Here is a 19,112-nt window from a genome sequence, read left to right as displayed (position 1 = left end):
TCAATTAGTGGGTGCGAGAGTTGTTCGTAACAGTTTTAACTTTTCAATTTAGAATTGCATAGCTAATAGAAGTGACACGTTGCATGATTGTTTTGTTATTACTAAAGATTCCATTTTACTAGTCTTAAAGTCTATAATTTGGTAGATAATGTTTGAACAGAGACTTGGATTTTTATGGTAGAAGAGTAACTAAATGTGCCTTAATTATGTGCATTGCTGTCACCTTAGTGAAATTAAAGAGAAGAATAGTGTTTGAGAAAAGAGATTTTACTATTACTATGTTAATGTTCTGTTCACACTCTCGAATGGGTATGCAATTGAACTATTGTCAGTTTGTATCTATCCATGCATATTTCTTAGCATTTTATATTTCCTTTTGTCAATCACAATGTTTTATTTATTTCTCCATACATTTTCTTTTAAATCTATGTCAACACTAAAGCCAATGCTAGAACTATATTCAACATCCTTGTATGATGGATATTGTAGAATATTTCACTGAATTGAATTCAATTGATGTTATATGACTCGTACAATGGTGGCCTAATTATAGGCATAATTATCTAACGAAACAATATAAAACATGATAACTTAATAATGAAATAAGCTTAATTTCTGAAGAGAAGTTGGTGGCGTGCTGCAATGAGGCCTATGGTATAGGCAATACCATTACCAGCTACCAGAATCTTCACATACAACTTTTCATTTCAAATTTACAATTTGCAAAGACAGTGTGCATTAAATTGTTGGTATTGCAGCAAGCTTATCATCAGTCCACTAGAAAATTTTCTTTATCAATAAAAGTTGCTAAGTTTCTACGTCATTTAGCAATACATGTTAATCATCCTCTATATTTCTTTTCCTCTGAATTTTCTTTTGAACAGAAATACATGACTGCAGGAGTTGCATCCAACTTAAACACCTTAACTCCCACTTTATACAAAGGTAACTAATACATATATTTGTTTCTATTGATGAACGCTGTTCCCTCCAATTAACTGAAAACCCTCAGCATTCACCATCAAGGGTCATTAGCATGGGCATTTGACCATTGTCATTAAGATCAATCTTGTTCAATCTAAGGCAGCACAATACTTTCTCCGGAAGCTCTTCTTGTTTATGTGCCTCTTATCAGAAATTTAGAGAGATGGTCAATCTCAGTTGAAGGCTAACCATACATTACTAAAAAAGTTGTTATTTACGACGTGCGTTCAACCACGGTTAATTCAAAAATGTCGTTGTTAAACGTGCGGTGGCATTCCTGTAAATATGACTATTATTTTAAAGTCTATTTTTGTAAAACCGTTTTTGAATAATGTAAAACAAAAGCGGTTTTTACAAAACCGTCTTTGTTTGAGGGAAAATTTGAATTTTTTTGAAAATTTGAAAGCCTCATTTCGCGTGCTCTCCTGTTCCCAATACACCACTCTCTCTCTCTTCAGCACTGCTCTCTCTCTCTCTTCCTTTGCCTAGTTGCCCTTATCTCTTCCCGAACCTTATCTCTTCATTTCTCATTAACCCCACCAATCCTCTACCACAATGCCGCTACTCTGTTTCCTTCTTTCTTCATCTTTGCATCATGGCCAGAGATTCTTTTCAGTCTCAATCCTCCACTTCAACAGCCACGTGACCAAGACCAGCAGGCATGGCTCCCCGCAGTTTCGTCACCGCCACTGCCGGCATGCGCCGCTGCCATCTCGGCGACAAAAACAGCTCTACCAACATCGGCATTGGAGGCGACAGTAGCAACATGCAGAGGTTCTACACGGATGATGCCTCGGGGCTGAAGATTTCACCGATGGTGGTGCTCATGATGAGCCTCTGCTTTATCGACTTTGTCACCGCGCTCCACGTGTTCGGCAAACTCTACCACTCCAAATCTGGTGGCACCGTTTGATCTGTTGGATATGTAGTTCCGATTCGTACCCGATCGCTTTGTTTTCGGTTTTTTAATTCCGTAATTTAGTTAACACTTGCTATTTTGTAGTTGTGAAATCAAATCGTTGACTATCTTCTTACTATTGTTAATGGAAAGTCGCTTTTATTTTTGCTTTGGCCTTAATCATCGATCTATTATTTTGCTTAAACATGTATCTTAATGAGTTAGGTTTGCGATTGTTCCTTTTTCTCAAAGGAATTTGATGGTTTCTTTTGGACAAGTTATATTTGATCAAAGTTTGTTTCCTTGTTATCAATGAATCTTCTTTCGATGTCATTGAAATCATATATTACTACGTCGTTTTCGTCTAAAGCCCGACCTAAAAAGCATACGTTTTGACGTTGTTGCTACGTCAACAACGTCTTCGAAGGTGAAGCTTCAACTACGGTCGTGACGTCAGTCCCGTCGCAGGAATCACAGCTTTCTAAAACGGTGTATAATGATCGTCGTAGATTGGTCAGAGGTCTACAACGACGTCGCATTTAAAGACAGGCCTGCACCGTCGTTGAACGCCAACAAGGACCGATGTAAAATGGGTTTTTTCTAACAGTGATATAATGCTAGAAAAAGGGTTGTAGTGTCTCAAAATAGAACATCCAAGTTCATTTAAAACTTGATCTCCATGAATGCATGTTTTATTATTTTATGCCTGATTTGGTAAAAAAAAATCTGCTTAGAATGGGTGAGAAAAAATGATATACGGTAAGCATAGGAATTTATATGCATGTTGTAGCAGACGCTAGGAAGGGTTGATGTGTTTTTTAATTGAAGCCTGCTAAAGAAAAAGTGTGGTTATATGGAGTCATAGCAAAGTTTAAAAACCATAGATTTTATTTTGATGGATGTGGATGCCAAATATTATATCTAAGAATACCAAAGTACACAAACATGGGAGAATACCTGAATGGTTAGGCCTAGATCAAGAATGCCATCTTTCAAACGATCTCGAAATGAATCAAGTCATTTTCTTGATATGTAGCTAAATCGATGAATGTCCAAATCAATCTCAATATAGTTAGGACCCTATTGGGAGCAGAATAAACAAAAAGTCAATTCCTTGTCAGATGCAACAACATATGTTTGGATTACCTGTGAGGAGAAATTCTATAATAGAAAAAAAATGAGCTAAGGGCACCCTAACATCTTAAGTCGTCATGACTTACTATGCAGAAAAAAAGTAAAAATTATGGAAAAATCACAGTAGTTGAAACATAAGAAAATTCATGTTTTGATATATCTCTTTAATTATGCGAGTCCCAATCAAGAGAAAGGAACTGACGTATCCTTCCGACCAAAGGTGCATGGGGATGAAAGTTAGAGACACCACCGAGGATGAACTGATTTGCCATTTTAGAGTATAATTCACAAATGATGGGCCACCAACCATTTGACAGGAAATGTTCAAAGCATGAAAGATTGCATGCAGTTCAGCATTAGGGCTTGTAGAAGACCCATAAAAAACATGCAAGACATTCAATCCAACGAGCAGTAGATCTCGGATGATGCAACCAAAACCACAGTGACCAGGATTACAAACTTGCTTCCATTTGTGTTAATCTTGTAAACTCCAACAGAGGGCACTGGCAGTTTTTTGAGGAGCCCCGGTTGGAAGAGTGGTAGCAACCACCAACCAAGTTACGAAGACTTAAGATCTGCGAAATAGTTGAAGTAATGCTATAAACTTGATCTTCAAATATTTATGTGTTCCTCGCTTTCCATATGTACTAGTATAAAATGGAAAACAAAGCACCGTGTTCGCATGTTGCGTACTTCCAGATCCAAGAAGTGCTATCTATGTGGTTATGTTTGTATGTTTTGATGATGTAAAAAACAAACAATATAAAGGGGAAAACAAAACAACATGAAAAATCTTGAACATGACAAGTCAATAAATTACAAAAAATTAGAAATTTCAAGATTTAGGTTAGATTGTTAAAATATTTTTCTAATAAGCATATTTGATTGTTGGATTAATTTAAATCAAAACTTCAATCAATTACGAGAAGTAATCATATAAAAGTTTTTATTTGAAATTTGTAATTATACCAAAAAATATATTTTGAAGAGTTACATCTTTTAGGAATGACTCTAATGGTTTATACAAATTTTGGTTATAAATATTCATTGTTTTAACATGTTAAAAAATGAGAAACTTTTAATTTTTTTTTGTAAAGAATCATTCTTATTCATCAAATTCTTGATAAATTTTTTTGGTCTAATACACTTATTATTGAAAAACCTTCTGAAACATAAATTTGTAACATTTCCTTTAAATCAAAGAATAAACTCTTATATTCTTTATTTAAACTTTTGAAAAAGATGAAACATTTCTCATGAGAATAAGAGTGTAATATCTTTTGATTTTTGAGAGACTCAGACACAGTGTGAGAAATCTCATAATATAAGAATACTATATTGTTGTAAAGATTTTGAAAGAGAGTGAAATTCGCAAGCGAGGAACTGAATATAGACACAAGAAATGATTAAATCAATATAAATCGAGTTTATAATTCTCTCTTCCTTTATCTCTCTTTACTTTTATTATAAGTTTATTGCATTCATTTATATTAATAAAGATCTTAATTACTTACTTTTTCTCTTTTTAATCAAGTTTTGATATATTATCATATAAAAATAAATTAGAATGTATTAACAAAGACAAAAAAAATTATAAATTCAATGATGATCTCCTCTTGAGTTCATGGATGCTACCTTGATAACAATCTAAACAAGAATCATCTTGTGACACATCCAACCGAAGCATGTTCCAAATTTATATGGTGATTGAAGACCACATATAGAGATTCATTAAGTGTTGGTTTCGAGTAAGGAGATTCTAGTGAGTGATGATAAGCATATTTGGCTCACTAGATTTGAGAACATCATCCATCCTATCATTCAAGAAAACATCACTAGGAGAAGGTTCCAAGAACATCATCCATCTTGTCATTCAAGAAAACACTTGCAACTGCATTTATCATTAATAAAAAAACTATCTATAACATAGCTAACTTTAATTGTGAATGGTACTCTTTGTGGGAAAAAATCAACTATGGGGCAACATTGTAATTATAGTGCATACAGTACGACTTTGTTAATTATCATGGGTAATATTGTAATAACAAAAATACACGGTCTAAGAATCCAATTTAGCCAAAGCATCTTCCGAGATCGAAACGCACCGTCTTTTGTCGCGTATTAGCATAATCGCTGACGCAGATGCAAACATCGAAGGAGAACGCGATGCTTTGTTCCTCTTTTGTTCTTCCCCTTCCCAATCTTCAACTTTAGGGTTCCTTTAATCTCGTTATTCCTCTTCACTCCCAAGCTCCGTTCACTCCAACAACACTCCGGTGAGCTTTCTCCCTTCTCCATTCTCAATCCCCAATCCGCTTTTCGTGCAAAGATTGTTATTCTTTTTTTATTACTTTTGGAAATGAAAGCAAGTGCTTTCGATCGGAAGGATGTCAATTTCCCAGATTTGAGATTCTGGATAGCTTTGCGTGTGGATAAGGAATGGCTACGATCGTGAAGATTATTTTTTTGTTGAATTGTTCTAAGAAGTTTCTCATTATTATTTTAATTTTATGTTGCTTTTTCCCCCTTATTTAAATGAATTCATATGTTGTTTGCTTTCTTTATGTTATACTATTATTATTATTACGTCCATCGATTTTCAACTTATGGTTTCTGTGATTATTATTATTTTTACGTGTACCACCACTGATGTCAGAGTAGTAGATGCCTTTTATATTCCTAAGAATCAGTGGAACATTAGCTGGTGATGGTTAATGGACGATGACAACATTTGAAAAATCTGTTGTTGTTCATAAGCTTGTAGTAGCTTATTCATAGTTGGAAAGATTGAAAGAAACAGTATAGTCAAAGGTGCACCTGAGGTGAGGCAGCAGAGTGGGTCACTGAGGCACACAGGGTGCCTTTTATCCTGTTGTGTGCTTGATGCTTCTTTTGGTAATTGTAGAACACCCTAGGAGGCGTTGGTATAACTTGCTAACTGTGATTCTAAAACAGGGTAAAAAAGTAAGAATGGTAAAAAAAATGTTGGTATATTCCCTAAAATTAAGGATATTTAATAACCATTATTACAGGTATTGTATGATTCACAAAACGATTCCAATTCCATCAATATGATTCAATTCAAGGCCTTGGTATTGGAAAAAATTCAATTCCCACATCAGTTAGGGATAGTGTCAAGATAAGAGTATATAAGTGGGGGACAACCCTCACCCTATGAGCTAGGTTTTGGGGTTAAGTTGGACCCAAACTCATATTTTAAGATGATATCAGAGCATATCCTAGATCCATTAAAGGGTCACATACCATGTTATCTATGCACCAAACCCTAAAATACTGGGTGCGAGGGGGTGTATTGGGAAAAATTCAAGTCTCACATCAGCTAGAGATAATGTTAAGATAGAGTATATAAGTGAGGGATAATCCTCATCTTATAGGCTAGTTTTGGGGTTGCGTTAAGTCCAAACTTACATTCTAAGACTTGGTGAAATGAATTGTGTGTCAAATTGTTTTTTTGTTTGAATTGTAGATGATTTGCTCTAATCCCACATGAATCTCATCCTGCTTACGAATTGTGCGATCCTGGCACAGCCAGGTCGCACTGCTAAAAATGTTTTTTTAGGTAAAACAAGAGTAAGAGGCCAATTTTTACCCTCCAATCTGACCTAGGGTGGGCCCCTATCTCTTTTCATGTTTTCGCTCCTTTTCTTTGTAGTGGCAGCTACTGTTTTTTTGACCAGGTGGCTGTTATGATTTTGATTTTTGTTTGTTTTGAAGCTTATATGTCACTTTGTTAGCTATTTGACCTCAAAATGCTAATGTATATGTGTATATATATATGTTGATTTTTGATTTTATGTGTTTGTTAGTTTTATATGCTATGTTTTATTATTGATCATGAATCTTATGATTTACAATACAGTTCAATTTGTGATTTGGAAAATATGCCTTCCGGTTCATGATTTGAATCCCAACTGTTCTACCATCTTAATAACTATATTAATCCTTGTTGTGCAACACCTTAGATGCCAGCTATTTTTAATGGTGGCAGTGACCAGTTGTCTGCCTTTGAACTCCTACCAGTGAAAGTATTTTACCGGTTTTGGAAATTAAACACTTAGTATTTCCTTTTTCGTTTGCACTACAAATGTGTTGCTTGAATAGTTAATTTGAGTGCAATTTAATGCAAATTGCAAAGTAGTAAAAGCTTTTATTGTTCTCTTCTTTTTCTAATGTTAATGCTTGTCTTTAAGGTTGAAATTGGAGCTTGAGACCCTCACTAGCTGGGTGTTGGACATGAAGCTCCTATTTAAAATTGGCACTCTGCTCCTTTAATATCCTGGTTTTCAAGAGTGGACTTACCTCTACGTTAACTGGTATTGTAGCCAAGTCTTTCCATTCTCCTGATGTGAATGGTTTGCAATATGCAAAAGAGTAGGTCTTGCATTGGTTGGGCGCAAGACACAGAACTCCCATTTGAAGTAGATGCTCTACTTTGTACAATAAGGCGTGTGCTTTTTGCCACCTCTTGTCTGAAGGAGTTACACCCCCTAGCACCTTAAGGCTGCTTTTCACCTTTGGCTACCCCGGGAAAAAGTATATTCTTTCTTGAGCTGTGCATCAAACACTGAAATAATTTTCCATGAAATCTATGGAGTCTCTTGAATTATCTTGGAGCCTTATATACAGATAATGTGTATATAACTTATCTGGCTGCCTATACCCTTTTTGTACTGGTACCTTTACCTTCCTTAAGGTAACTTATCTCACAAATCTAGGACATACACATAAGCTTTCAATTCCTAGTGCATGAGGCTCCAACATTGGTGTGGTCTGGCAGGCTTGATGTAGGCAATGAATTGAATCCTTAGCCCTGTGCGTGTAAAGGGAACTTCCTCTGCCACTAGAAACAGTGACATTGAATCACATGTCAGTAACTTTTGTGCCATGTGCCACCCTCTTATGATTGTAGAATACCAATGGAAAAAGAAAATGAAAGATTCTATGATGCTATTATTATTATTATTATTTTTTTTTTAGTTTTTTCTATTTATTTGTGAGGACGAGCCTTGGTGCAGTGGTAAAGTTGTGCCTTGGTAATTGGTTGGTCATGGGATCGAATCTGTAAATAATCTCTTTGCAAATACAAGGGTAAGGTTGTGTACAATGACCCTCCCCCTATACCTTTGAATAGTGAGGAGCCTTTTGGCATTGTGGCTAGTTTTTTTCCTGTTATTAATGATTTTGTCAGTGTGCATAATTATAATGTTGAGGAGCTGCCTTCATTTTCTATCTAAGAAAATTTATTTTATAATAAATAGTTATTAATGCGGTGCTACAATGCTGCCATTGCCTTCTTAAATGTTGCGGTTGCTTTTGTGGAAGAAATAGCATGGATTGTGGCAGGATAGAGCGGTGCTACTGAGGTTCCTAAAAAGCCCTCTTTAATCAGAAATTATGTCTTTTTGGGAGGGGGGTATTTTGGGGATTTTCAGGAAAAATACAGTAATAAGGGCGAGACCTTCTGCCGCTCCCAAATCTTGTCTCTTGACTTTCTTATTTCATCTCTTCTCTCCTTTATCCGGTGACGAGACCTGCTGCCTCCCTGTCTCTGGCTCTGGCAGCATTCGCTGTCTCTGGCGAGACCTGCTGCCTCTGTGTTTTTATTGTTAATTATGAATTTCATGAATTTTGACTAACTTTTATCATTTTTGACGATTTATATTTATAGTATACACATAAAAAATTTCAGAATAGTGGCCAACCTGTTATCATGCTATAGCATTTTTTAGGTCAGCTGCAAGGTGCCGCTATCTGGGATTGATTATACTGAGACCAAATGCACCTACTCATATCTGGTCTCTGTTGTGTTCTGTCTGTTTTCTTTTTCATTTTCAGCATATCTGTGTTTTGCGTTTTCTCTGTTCTTTGTTTCTTTTTGTGTTTGTATTCCAAGTGGCAGGGTAGCCTTACGTGCTGTTTACTTTTCAAAGAGTTCTCTCTGTCTTTTTTTCCCCCCAAATTGTATTCAGAGAGGACTCTGTTCGTCTGTTTTTGATTCTGTTTCCCATATGTTCCTAGACTTTTTAACTTATGTGTTTAACTTAAAATTATGAATTTTGACTATTGATTATATACATGTTCTCAATTTCTGGTGCTTTTTTGGGCATTTATATATGTGAAATATAAGGGATTCACCTTACCTAGTAGGATAAGGCTTTTGTTGTTTTGTTTTGTTTATATATGTGAAGTATAAATGATTTAACTTGTATTTATAATCTTCAAAATAGCAGTCATCCTGCTTTCCACTACCCTTTGATAGCAGTTTTGGGTATAGGTGCTACATGCTGCTATAGGGGATCGATAACTATGTTATCATAGAGAACTGTTGATTTTATTACTTATAATACAATCAATCAGAATCTTATTTTCTTTGATTGCAACAATTATTGAGACAGTTGTTCTCAATTACAAGATGTTCTGGATCCTCTTTTGCCTAGTAGTGTTGCTTTCATGTGATATATATCAGTCTTGGTGTACCCGTTTGTTGGTATTTAATATTAATAACACTTTAAAGTTTTAGTTGCTGAGACTTTTATATGGTAGAGTTGTAGATTTTTTTCCATTCTCTTGGTGTAGGCTACACAACGAGAGCTATCCCTCTTTATTCGCTGAACCCCTCTCTCATTTTTAAAGGTCGGTTTGAATTGGATTGTAGATCCTTGCCCTTAAAGAAAAGTATATTTGGGGGTGACAATCGAATTTGTCTAGTTCTGTAAAACCCTTGTGACAGCTCATGGATTATTTTGCATGCTTCTCTTTTCATTCTAGTATTCTTTTGGTGTTTATATCTGATGTAGATTTCAACATATTTTGCATTTGTTTATGCGTCTAGATATATTTTCATATGACTGATTTTGTGTTGTTTCTTCCACAATTTTCCCTCTAGATTTAGAAATGGATGGACCAGCTGGCCGAGGTGGTGCTGGCCTGGACATGTTTCTACCAAATTATAAATTGGGAAAAACACTCGGGATTGGATCTTTTGGCAAGGTGAAAATTGCAGAACATGTGTTGACTGGCCATAAGGTTGCGATCAAGATCCTTAACCGACGCAAGATAAAGAACATGGAAATGGAAGAAAAAGGTTTATGTTGTTTTTTATAAATAAATTTCAATCCTTTTTTTAATTTTAGATATTCCAATATTTCCTGCAATTTTGTTTTGTTTTGTTTTGTGAATATTGATTTATAATTATAAGCTCAAGAACTTTATGTATTTTTCTAACCCTGTTATCCTTATAATCTAATGGTGTGGAGTTTGAGGACAAATATTACTGTTTTCCTTATGCTTATGCTTGAGTTTACAAAATATATGTTACCTCCTGCTCAGTCTTGTTCATTAAATATACTTATCATTTCTTTTCCCTCTTTTCTTTTTTCAAAACATGTTGCAGTGAGAAGAGAAATCAAAATTTTAAGATTGTTCATGCATCCTCACATTATTCGACTTTATGAAGTCATAGAAACTCCAACTGACATATATGTTGTCATGGAGTATGTGAAGTCTGGAGAGCTTTTCGATTACATAGTAGAGAAGGGTAGGTTGCAGGAAGATGAAGCTCGTAATTTTTTTCAGCAGGTAGGATTGTTTACTATTTTGTGTAGTGAAGACTTTTGCTTGTCACAGATTTTTCAAGCTAATTTCTGATTTTGGAAGCAGATAATCTCTGGGGTGGAGTACTGTCACAGGAATATGGTGGTTCATAGAGATTTGAAGCCTGAGAATTTACTTTTGGACTCCAAATGTAATGTCAAGATTGCTGATTTTGGCTTGAGCAACATCATGCGTGATGGTCACTTTCTTAAAACAAGTTGTGGAAGCCCTAACTATGCAGCTCCTGAGGTTTGTAATGGAATACACGGCAACAATTATTGTTGAGGATATATATGTGTGTGTGTGTGTCTTGGTTACACTTTTTCATTTTTCACAGGTTATCTCTGGGAAATTGTATGCTGGACCTGAAGTGGATGTCTGGAGCTGTGGTGTAATTTTATATGCCCTTCTTTGTGGCACCCTTCCTTTTGATGATGAAAATATTCCAAATCTCTTCAAGAAAATAAAGGTATTGTTAATTTAATTTTATTTATTTAATTAATTGAGTGATCGGCTGTTGACTACATTCAAACATCCCAGGCCTTGGACATGTGGATAATTTTCCAGCTTTCTTTTCCTGCTTCTTCATATTTTTATTTTTGCTTCGTGCATTTTCTTTTTGCTTTGCCCATTTTTACTTATTTTAATCTTTTGAAATTGTGCAAATGCAGTACTGAGTTCTATATTAATACAATAGGAGGGCTATAATATCTCGACAGTTTTGAATTAAACATTGGATGTTGTTCTATATTAATATTAATATAATTTATGTTGTAATAGATCTTTTTGAGAATCAGATAATCCAAATTGGATTTATTCATCAAATGATGTTATCATCAAAAAGATTTTTTCCCATGTTTTTCATGTAGGGTGGGATTTACACTCTTCCCAGTCATCTATCACCCGGTGCTAGAGATTTGATACCAGGGATGCTTGTGGTTGACCCTATGAGGAGAATGACCATACCTGAGATCCGTCAACACCCATGGTTCCAAGCTCGACTTCCACGTTATTTAGCTGTGCCACCACCAGATACAATGCAACAGGCCAAAAAGGTTTATTTTTATATCTTTATGTGTTATCCCTATCTTCCCTCCATTTTTCGCTCTTCTGTAAACTATCTATGGTTCCTGAGAAATGTAGTTGAAAAATACTGATTTGAAGTGAAAATGCTTGGTTTCAACCTTGAGTAACTTAACAAGTCTCAAGAGTTCTAGTATATTTCAGCTACTTTCTGTTTTTCAATGTTTTGCTCTTTTTGTTCATACGCATTGGGGATTATGAAGTGTGTGTTACTTGATATATTATAATCAGTCTAAATGGTAAACCAAATCATATCATGGTTTTGTAGATTGATGAGGAGATCCTTCAGGAAGTGGTGAAAATGGGATTTGACAGGAATCAATTGGTTGAATCTCTTGGGAACAGGATACAAAATGAGGTTTGTGCCTTTGATTTTGTCTTTCTATATCTGCCAGATAATCCCTTACTACCATCCATATATTTCAGGGTACTGTGGCATACTATTTGTTATTGGACAACCGATTTCGTGTTTCCAGTGGCTATCTTGGAGCTGAGTTTCAAGAGACCATGGTGGGTTTATTTTACCCCTAATTGTTTTTAACATTTCATTAGTAATCTGTGACTGTCTGTCTCTATTTTCTAATTAAGTCATTTTGTTCATCTAATTCAGAAAAGAAGGCATTTTTTCTGACATTTGTGTATATTGTATCCCCATGCTAACTTGGGGTCTTGTTATGTGCTGTATGAGTGTTTGTGCTATGAGTATATGTTTTAATGTTTGGCACCTCTGCATTATGCAAGCCAGGAGGATGGGGAGGGATAACAGAAAATTGGGTACTTGGGAACTCCAACTGAAGGTTGCATTGGAAATGTGAGAAAAGGGGGAGGGAAGAGGTGGGATTCAGTTATAGAAATAAAAAGGAAGTAGTGGAAGGAGTGGGGAAGGGGAAAATTAAGAGGGGAAACTAGCCCCTCGATGAGATACCTGGGTCCTGGGTTTGGTTTGTAATTTTGTATTATGAGTTTCATCTCACCGATCTCAGTATTTTCTGTAATTTGAGTGAGGTTTGTATCATTTGGCCATGTCATTAAATATATCTTTCTAGACTGAACTTGGTTCTTTTTGGATCTGATAACCTTGGAATCCTATGTTTCTTATTCTTGATATTATATTTCTTTGCTTGTTTCCTTTTAAAACTGAATCCTATGTAAAACTCATTAATTTTGGGTTTATATTGTGATTGCTTAGGATTCCGGTTTTAATCAAATGCATTCCAGTGAACTTGCTTCTTCAGTTGTTGGAAACCGCTTTCCAGGCTACATGGAATATCCAGGAGTAGGATCGAGGCAACAGTTCCCTGTTGAAAGGAAATGGGCCCTTGGGCTTCAGGTATGATGAATATCACTCATGGTAATCTTGCTGTTTGAGAGGAAATATTTGTTAGATGTCCTTGTTTAATTTGTTCCATTTGTTGTATAAAAGTATGGGCTGTTGAATTTGTTGCTTATGTACTTTATTTCCTCTCTGGATATGTGCACGCTAGATATTGCTGTTGTCAAGAACTAACAAGTGTTTATACATTATATCTAAAAGCTGTTTGTTTTTGTAATAGTGGCCATCAGAAAAATTGTAGTCTTGATGTCTTGTTGGTAGTTACTTACTTTTTGTTTATCTTGTGACAGTCTCGAGCCCATCCTCGTGAAATAATGACTGAGGTTCTTAAAGCTTTGCAAGAATTAAATGTTTGTTGGAAGAAGATTGGTCACTACAACATGAAGTGTAGGTGGGTTGCTGGCATTCCTGGTCACCACGAAGGAATGGTTAACAATAATGTGCATAGTAATCATTACTTTGGAGATGATTCCAACATTATTGAGAATGATGCTGTTTCTACTTCAAATGTGGTCAAGTTTGAAGTGCAGGTAATTTACCTTTAGAAGCATAATGTTTACTGCATGTGATAAGAAAAATTAAAAATTTCAACTATTGCTTTAGTAGCAACGATTTTTTCTGCTCTGATGGTCAGATAAGTATATGCCTTTTAAATTAAAGTGGTTTAAAGCCACTACTGAATGGCCAAAATAATAACTAAATAGTCTTCTGATTATTTTGCTTCCCTCCCTCCATGTTTATAATACTAGACAGTATACACGTTTAAATCATTGCTGTTTCTTTACAGTGTTATAACCAATTATAAGACAGATTGTCTCAATAAACTAATTCTTCTGTTATTATTGGGTAGTTATAATTCTTTTCCAGAATATTCTCTAATTCTTACAGTCACATCAACAGCTTTACAAAACCCGGGAAGAAAAGTATCTGCTTGATCTTCAAAGGGTGCAGGGTCCACAGTTTCTTTTCTTGGATCTATGTGCTGCTTTCCTTGCACAGCTTCGTGTCCTCTAGAGCGAAGAGCTTAGGCTCACCAGAGACATAAATATGCCTTGTGTTTCATGTGAATAAGCTTACATTGTACATACAAGTATCTTTTCGGTCCAAGCTTATCCTCTGTTTTCTACCCGTTTATCTGTGGGTAAACATTATAATGAGCCAATCCCAAGTATGGGATTTGCTTCGTTAACAATGGTGCTCGACTAGGTTTTCCTTTCTCTTGGTGATTTTAATTTTATCAGTGTAATGAATTATATGGGGAATGTCTTAAAAGAATTAGCCCCAACTGACAGTGATATATGTATGGTTATCAACCAAATGCTGTAAACGACTGTTGCCATTGGAAGGGATGTCTAGGCTGCTTCTAACTTTTGCAGATTAGTCTTTGTTGTCCTATAAATGTAATTTCATATTACTCGTGTATGAATGCTATGTAACGACTGTGTTCATCCGACGAGCCATTTCGTAGAGTGCAACCGTTCCTATCTCAATTACTTAACAAAATTTAGATTTCCAGGATTACTGTGTATTAGCCTTTGGAAAGTTATCATGATGAATCAAAATATATGGCCCATGTGTTTGATTTGTAGACCCTTAGGGGTGTGTTTGTTTGGGATTGGATTTTGCTTTCTTGGGAATTTTCCTTCCCACAATGATATTAAGGGATAATATTTCTGAAAAATTATGCTTTTTTACAATAATTTGTGAAAAAAAAACATTTTTTTTCAGCAATTAGTATTAGCTAGAGTACAGGCCCCTCGTCTATAATGGTTTATTCTTGCGTACGTGCTGGCTTTTACTTCCTGCACCTCCCATTTTGCTTCGTGCACCCTCGATTTTAAAATATCCCTAAACTGCCCTTTTCATGCTATTACTTTCCTTTTCCTCAACTTGTTTCTCCTAAACTACCTCCCATCCCGTCAACCTACTCTCAGAAGCTTCAGCATCATTCAGAGTGTTCTCTCCGGGCGACGGCGGTGCCTTCATGTTTGTCTCAATGTTCGTTCTTTTCAATTTCTACTTTTTTTTTTTTTTTGGATTACGCTTTTCAGAAGAGGAATTATGGCAAAAAGAATCTGGAAGCCTATTTGCATTGATATGTAATGGATATTTTGGAGCACTAAATAGTTCTGGAATAGAAACAGAAACCTTCCTGAAGAATTCACCATTTGTCATATGTAATGTATTCAAATGAATTTGTTCAATAAATAGTATAACTCAAAAGGTCACAAAAAATAGAATTTAGAATAGTGTAGGCAATCTGGAAGCCTATTTGCACTGATAAGTAATAGATATTTTGGAGCACTAATTAGTTCTGGAATAGAAACAGAAACCTTCTTGAAGAATTCACCATTTGTCATATGTAATGTATTCAAATGAATTTGTTCAATAAATAGTATAACTCGAAAGATCACAAAAAATAGAATTTAGAATAGTGTACTATTAATTTAAATTAGCATGTATGATAAAAAAACAAAATAGCATGTATGATATTGTAAGTTATGATTATCATGTTTATGAAAACAAACATAAGAAATAAAAGTATTTCAGTCCTATTTTTTATTAACTAATCTACAAGTTGGATTTTAATTAGCAAAATGTTAATAAATCATTGATCGTGAATTAAGAATTAAAGGGGGTAAAAAATTACAATTTTGGCAAAAAAAAAAAACTATTGACTTAAATATATTTCTACTCTCCGTAGTTGGAATTTTTTTAGTCCATGTGCATTTTTTTTATATATAGATTATGTCGTTCCTTGTTATTTCAAAGTTAGGCGTTTTAGTTTCCCTTCCCCACCTTTAAAGAACACTGTTAAGTGATTACTAAACAGAGGACCACATCATCGTTGTTACATGTCAATAGTTATTCCACGTGAACACTCCACCCCCTAGCACCCCATCCCCTTCCCTCTCCTTAGTCAATTTTAGTCATTAAAAATATCAAAGATCAATGATTAATCCCCTTATTTTGATCTATTATTTTTGTGATATTATGCATTTAGCAGTTGACACCTTTGTTTGTTGGAAGATATCGTGGGATGTTGATCTTTTCTTGGCCATTTTAGAAGGTACAATGATGATGAGCCATCTAGCGAGTTTATGTTTACAACGTCTGACTAATGAAATGAACAAAATATGAGACAATGAAATATAAAATTTTATAAATAATTACACTGTATTTACTAGAAAATATTTTTCATCACTTCATAAATTTGATGTTACCTTACGTGTTACTTGGCATACATTAAAGTTACATAAATGAATGAAAATAATTGTATGGTAGCTAGTTAACAAAGCAAAGAGTAGGAAGATCAAGTGAATTCCATAGCAACAGTTCTCCATCATCATCATCAATCCTGGATGAGAAAGAGAGGGAAGAGCATTCCATGCCAATTGATGTTTGTGGGTTTTCTTCCTCTTTCCTATCCATTGCTTCAATGTATTCTTCATTCTTCTTATTAGCCTCATTTTTGTTTTTGCTACAAGCCATCTTGAGGTTGGTTAGTTGATTAGAAATAGAAACCCCTCTTCCATTTGTGTTTCCTGACTCAAGTTTCAACTTCAAGCACTCAGGTATTCCATTGAAGGCATAAAGAGAAGCTGAAAACTTCCTCTCATATTTCATTCTCTTCATTACTTCTCTCAGCATTGAAGGCTCATCACCATAGTTCTCTGGCTCCAATTGCTCCTCAATATCTTCAGCAATCTCAAAAGGTGAATAAAAGTAACCGGGTGGAACATCATTGTCAAGAAACTGAAAATCCTGAGCACTCAAATCAGTGGCTTCTTCACTCTCTTCCTCTCTCTCCCCTCCTGAATTTACATCAGCACTTGATGTTGGTGTCACACTGCTGAAGTCAAATTCCATTTCCATTTCTTTTTCTTTTTCCCTGCAATCATCATTTCCATTTAAACATGATTCAAGACTACTTGTGATGTAATCAATTTGTGCACTATCATTGCTAAACTCATCGTTGCTTGTGCTGTAATCTTCAGGGTCATTAAGGAAATCCGAGAACAGGTCCATTGAGAAAAATGTTGACTCAGTTCCACATACATCTTCTAGCTGCTTTTGTTGGTGATTGATGAAAAGAGAACTGGAGGAGGAGGAAGAAGAAAGAGAACAAGGGTTGTTATTGTTATTGTTGTTTCTTGCTTTAAGCCTTTGAAGGAGGAGATTGGTAATCTTTGAGGGAAGAGCAGGAGTTGAGGAAGATTGAGAACTAGGCCAGAAGTTTGTTCTAGTGTTGGCGCCGCGAAGAAGGCAAGCAGCTTCATCATAGGCTCTTGCAGCTTCTTCTGCTGTATCAAAGGTTCCTAACCACACTCTTATCTTCTGAATGGTATCTTTTATCTCAGCCACCCATCTTCCTGATGGCCTTTGTCTCACCCCAACAAACTTCTTCCTCAATCTCCTGGCACTTCCTAGTTCAGCAGCTTCCTTCATCACCTCTTCCCATGCCATTGTTGCCTCACATGGATTCCTCTCTTCAACTGCTTCAGTAACCTTTCTCTTCCTTGCCATTTTACTTAGTTACGAGTGATTCTTTGAAGGCACTGAAGCTTGGTTTGTTGTTATTTTTTGTGTGCTTGTTTAGCCTTTTATATATGGAAGAAAGGTAGTGTAGTGAGTGAACCTTTGGAATGGTTCAGTTTTTATAGCTGAACAAGTCACGCACTGATTTTGGCTCCATTTGTTTGTCTCTATATAATTCAGGCTTTATACTGAACATTTGGCAGCTTCTCAGACTTTGTAATTGACGTAGCTGGTTTGGACCTGGATAAAGGGTATTTAGATTTCTGTCTGTGAACATATTTGAGAATTTAAATTTGTTTTATACCATAGTGCAAGTTGATTTGGTCATTGCCACTGCTTTCAACCTTATATGTGATAGAAACTAAATATTATGTGGTTTAATATTTTTTTTAAGGTTATGATTTTCATGCTGTCCATGATCTGCCTTTTCTTGCCAATTGGTCTAAGGCATCAAGGAGATTTGGGACAGAGGGCTACGCGTCATTTGTCCGAAAAAGGATAAAATAATTAAAAGTAAAAATCCTGAGTAGCCAAAATCTATGGACTAAAAAGGTTATAGAAACCACCATAACATAACAAGTTGCAGCTGGCGTTTGGATTCTAGCTTAGAATCAGTTGAGTTATATCTCGATTCGTGTTTTTGTGGATTTTCTACGGATTCTTTTTGTGATACATTAAAGAGCATCATGATTGAATGTAGTATCTTTCTTTTCTCTCTCTCTCTCTTTTTTTTTCTTTCCCACATTGCTATGCATTATTGGAGGGTGAACCTTGTAGCAGTGGTAACATTTGTCTTATGACCTGTTATTATATTGGGTTCCTATGAGGTATATAGGTACTACATGTGATCCTCATCACTCCCTACAATAGATGAACTCTCCGTGAACTGTTGTTTTGTTAAGCAAATAAAAAAACAAAATGAAAGTATTGATGGAGGTCATGGAGCTTAAATTTTCATCAAACATTGGTAAGACTTAAGCACCAGAACAACCCAACTCAAATTAAAGACTAGTCCACTAAGTGAGAATCCAATGCAAAAATCTAATTCAATATAAGACTTCTAACAAACAACCTTCTAGCTCCAGGCCTCACCCCTTTTTTTCTGTGTTTAAGCAAGAACGATAACAAAGGTAAAAGATTAAAAAAAAATATTTAAACTAATAAAGTGTTGACTAGATAGTAGATTCTTATTACTTTTAGGTAAACCTAATATATTTTCTAACCAAGAATTCGGGACTAATTTATTAAGATCTTTGTAAGGAGTTAACTTCTCCTAAATCACAATAGATATTCTTTTATATACGAGGGATTGAGGATCCCAAAATTTCACATGTTTCACCCATCACATTTATCCTTAATAAAGGTAATTCTGTAAAATTTGAGTGTGTGAATATCACCTTGAGTTAACAAAAACTACTACTTGTTTAGTTAAGAAATGTTGTTTGAGTGTGTCAACCTTATTGTTATATATCTCATTTTCTAAACTTATATTTTACACTTTTTTATGGTAAAAAGTGAAAAAATAGA

General features: G+C 35.2%; 3 protein-coding genes across 5 annotated transcripts; 2 read left to right on the top strand and 1 right to left on the bottom strand.

Moving 5' to 3' along the window:
* The first annotated feature begins 1,579 nt into the window (after nucleotides 1-1,579).
* Nucleotides 1,580-1,897, top strand: LOC100795094 (protein transport protein Sec61 subunit beta). The gene is given in 1 exon segment (XM_041012182.1): nucleotides 1,580-1,897. A coding segment is annotated over 1 exon segment (318 nt).
* A 3,199-nt stretch (nucleotides 1,898-5,096) lies between these two features.
* On the top strand, nucleotides 5,097-14,421 carry LOC100796687 (SNF1-related protein kinase catalytic subunit alpha KIN10). 3 transcript variants are annotated; one of them, XM_003552497.5, is made up of 11 exons: nucleotides 5,097-5,292; nucleotides 9,924-10,121; nucleotides 10,431-10,615; nucleotides 10,697-10,879; nucleotides 10,968-11,099; nucleotides 11,500-11,685; nucleotides 11,982-12,071; nucleotides 12,140-12,223; nucleotides 12,903-13,043; nucleotides 13,337-13,576; nucleotides 13,947-14,421. In XM_003552497.5, the coding sequence occupies exons 2-11, from the start codon at nucleotides 9,932-9,934 to the stop codon at nucleotides 14,058-14,060; spliced, it is 1,545 nt and encodes a 514-aa protein (XP_003552545.1). In that variant the 5' UTR covers nucleotides 5,097-5,292; nucleotides 9,924-9,931; the 3' UTR covers nucleotides 14,061-14,421. The 3 variants fall into 3 exon arrangements, with proteins under 3 accessions (XP_003552545.1, XP_006602931.1, XP_014626430.1); XM_006602868.4 differs by lacking the exon at nucleotides 5,097-5,292 and adding an exon at nucleotides 7,377-7,903; XM_014770944.3 differs by lacking the exon at nucleotides 5,097-5,292 and adding an exon at nucleotides 8,799-8,832.
* A 1,907-nt stretch (nucleotides 14,422-16,328) lies between these two features.
* Nucleotides 16,329-17,845, bottom strand: LOC100796159 (ethylene-responsive transcription factor ERN1). Its single transcript, XM_003552496.4, has one exon. It carries the CDS (start codon nucleotides 17,571-17,573, stop codon nucleotides 16,332-16,334), a length of 1,242 nt encoding a protein of 413 aa, XP_003552544.1. The 5' UTR covers nucleotides 17,574-17,845; the 3' UTR covers nucleotides 16,329-16,331.
* Nucleotides 17,846-19,112: the final 1,267 nt, after the last annotated feature.

The sequence above is a fragment of the Glycine max genome, chromosome 18 (genome assembly GCF_000004515.6).
Source record: "Glycine max cultivar Williams 82 chromosome 18, Glycine_max_v4.0, whole genome shotgun sequence".
Classification (NCBI taxonomy): domain Eukaryota; kingdom Viridiplantae; phylum Streptophyta; class Magnoliopsida; order Fabales; family Fabaceae; genus Glycine; species Glycine max.
This window is presented reverse-complemented; position numbering and strand designations above follow the sequence as displayed.

Excerpts from the sequence above, each read along its gene's own strand:
- LOC100796159 (XM_003552496.4), bottom strand. The coding sequence starts at position 17,573 with ATGGCAAGGAAGAGAAAGGTTACTGAAGCAGTTGAAGAGAGGAATCCA.
- LOC100796687 (XM_014770944.3), top strand. Across the intron at positions 11,686-11,981 it reads CAATGCAACAGGCCAAAAAG|ATTGATGAGGAGATCCTTCA; the intron begins GTTTATTTTTAT and ends ATGGTTTTGTAG. Across the intron at positions 13,044-13,336 it reads AATGGGCCCTTGGGCTTCAG|TCTCGAGCCCATCCTCGTGA; the intron begins GTATGATGAATA and ends ATCTTGTGACAG.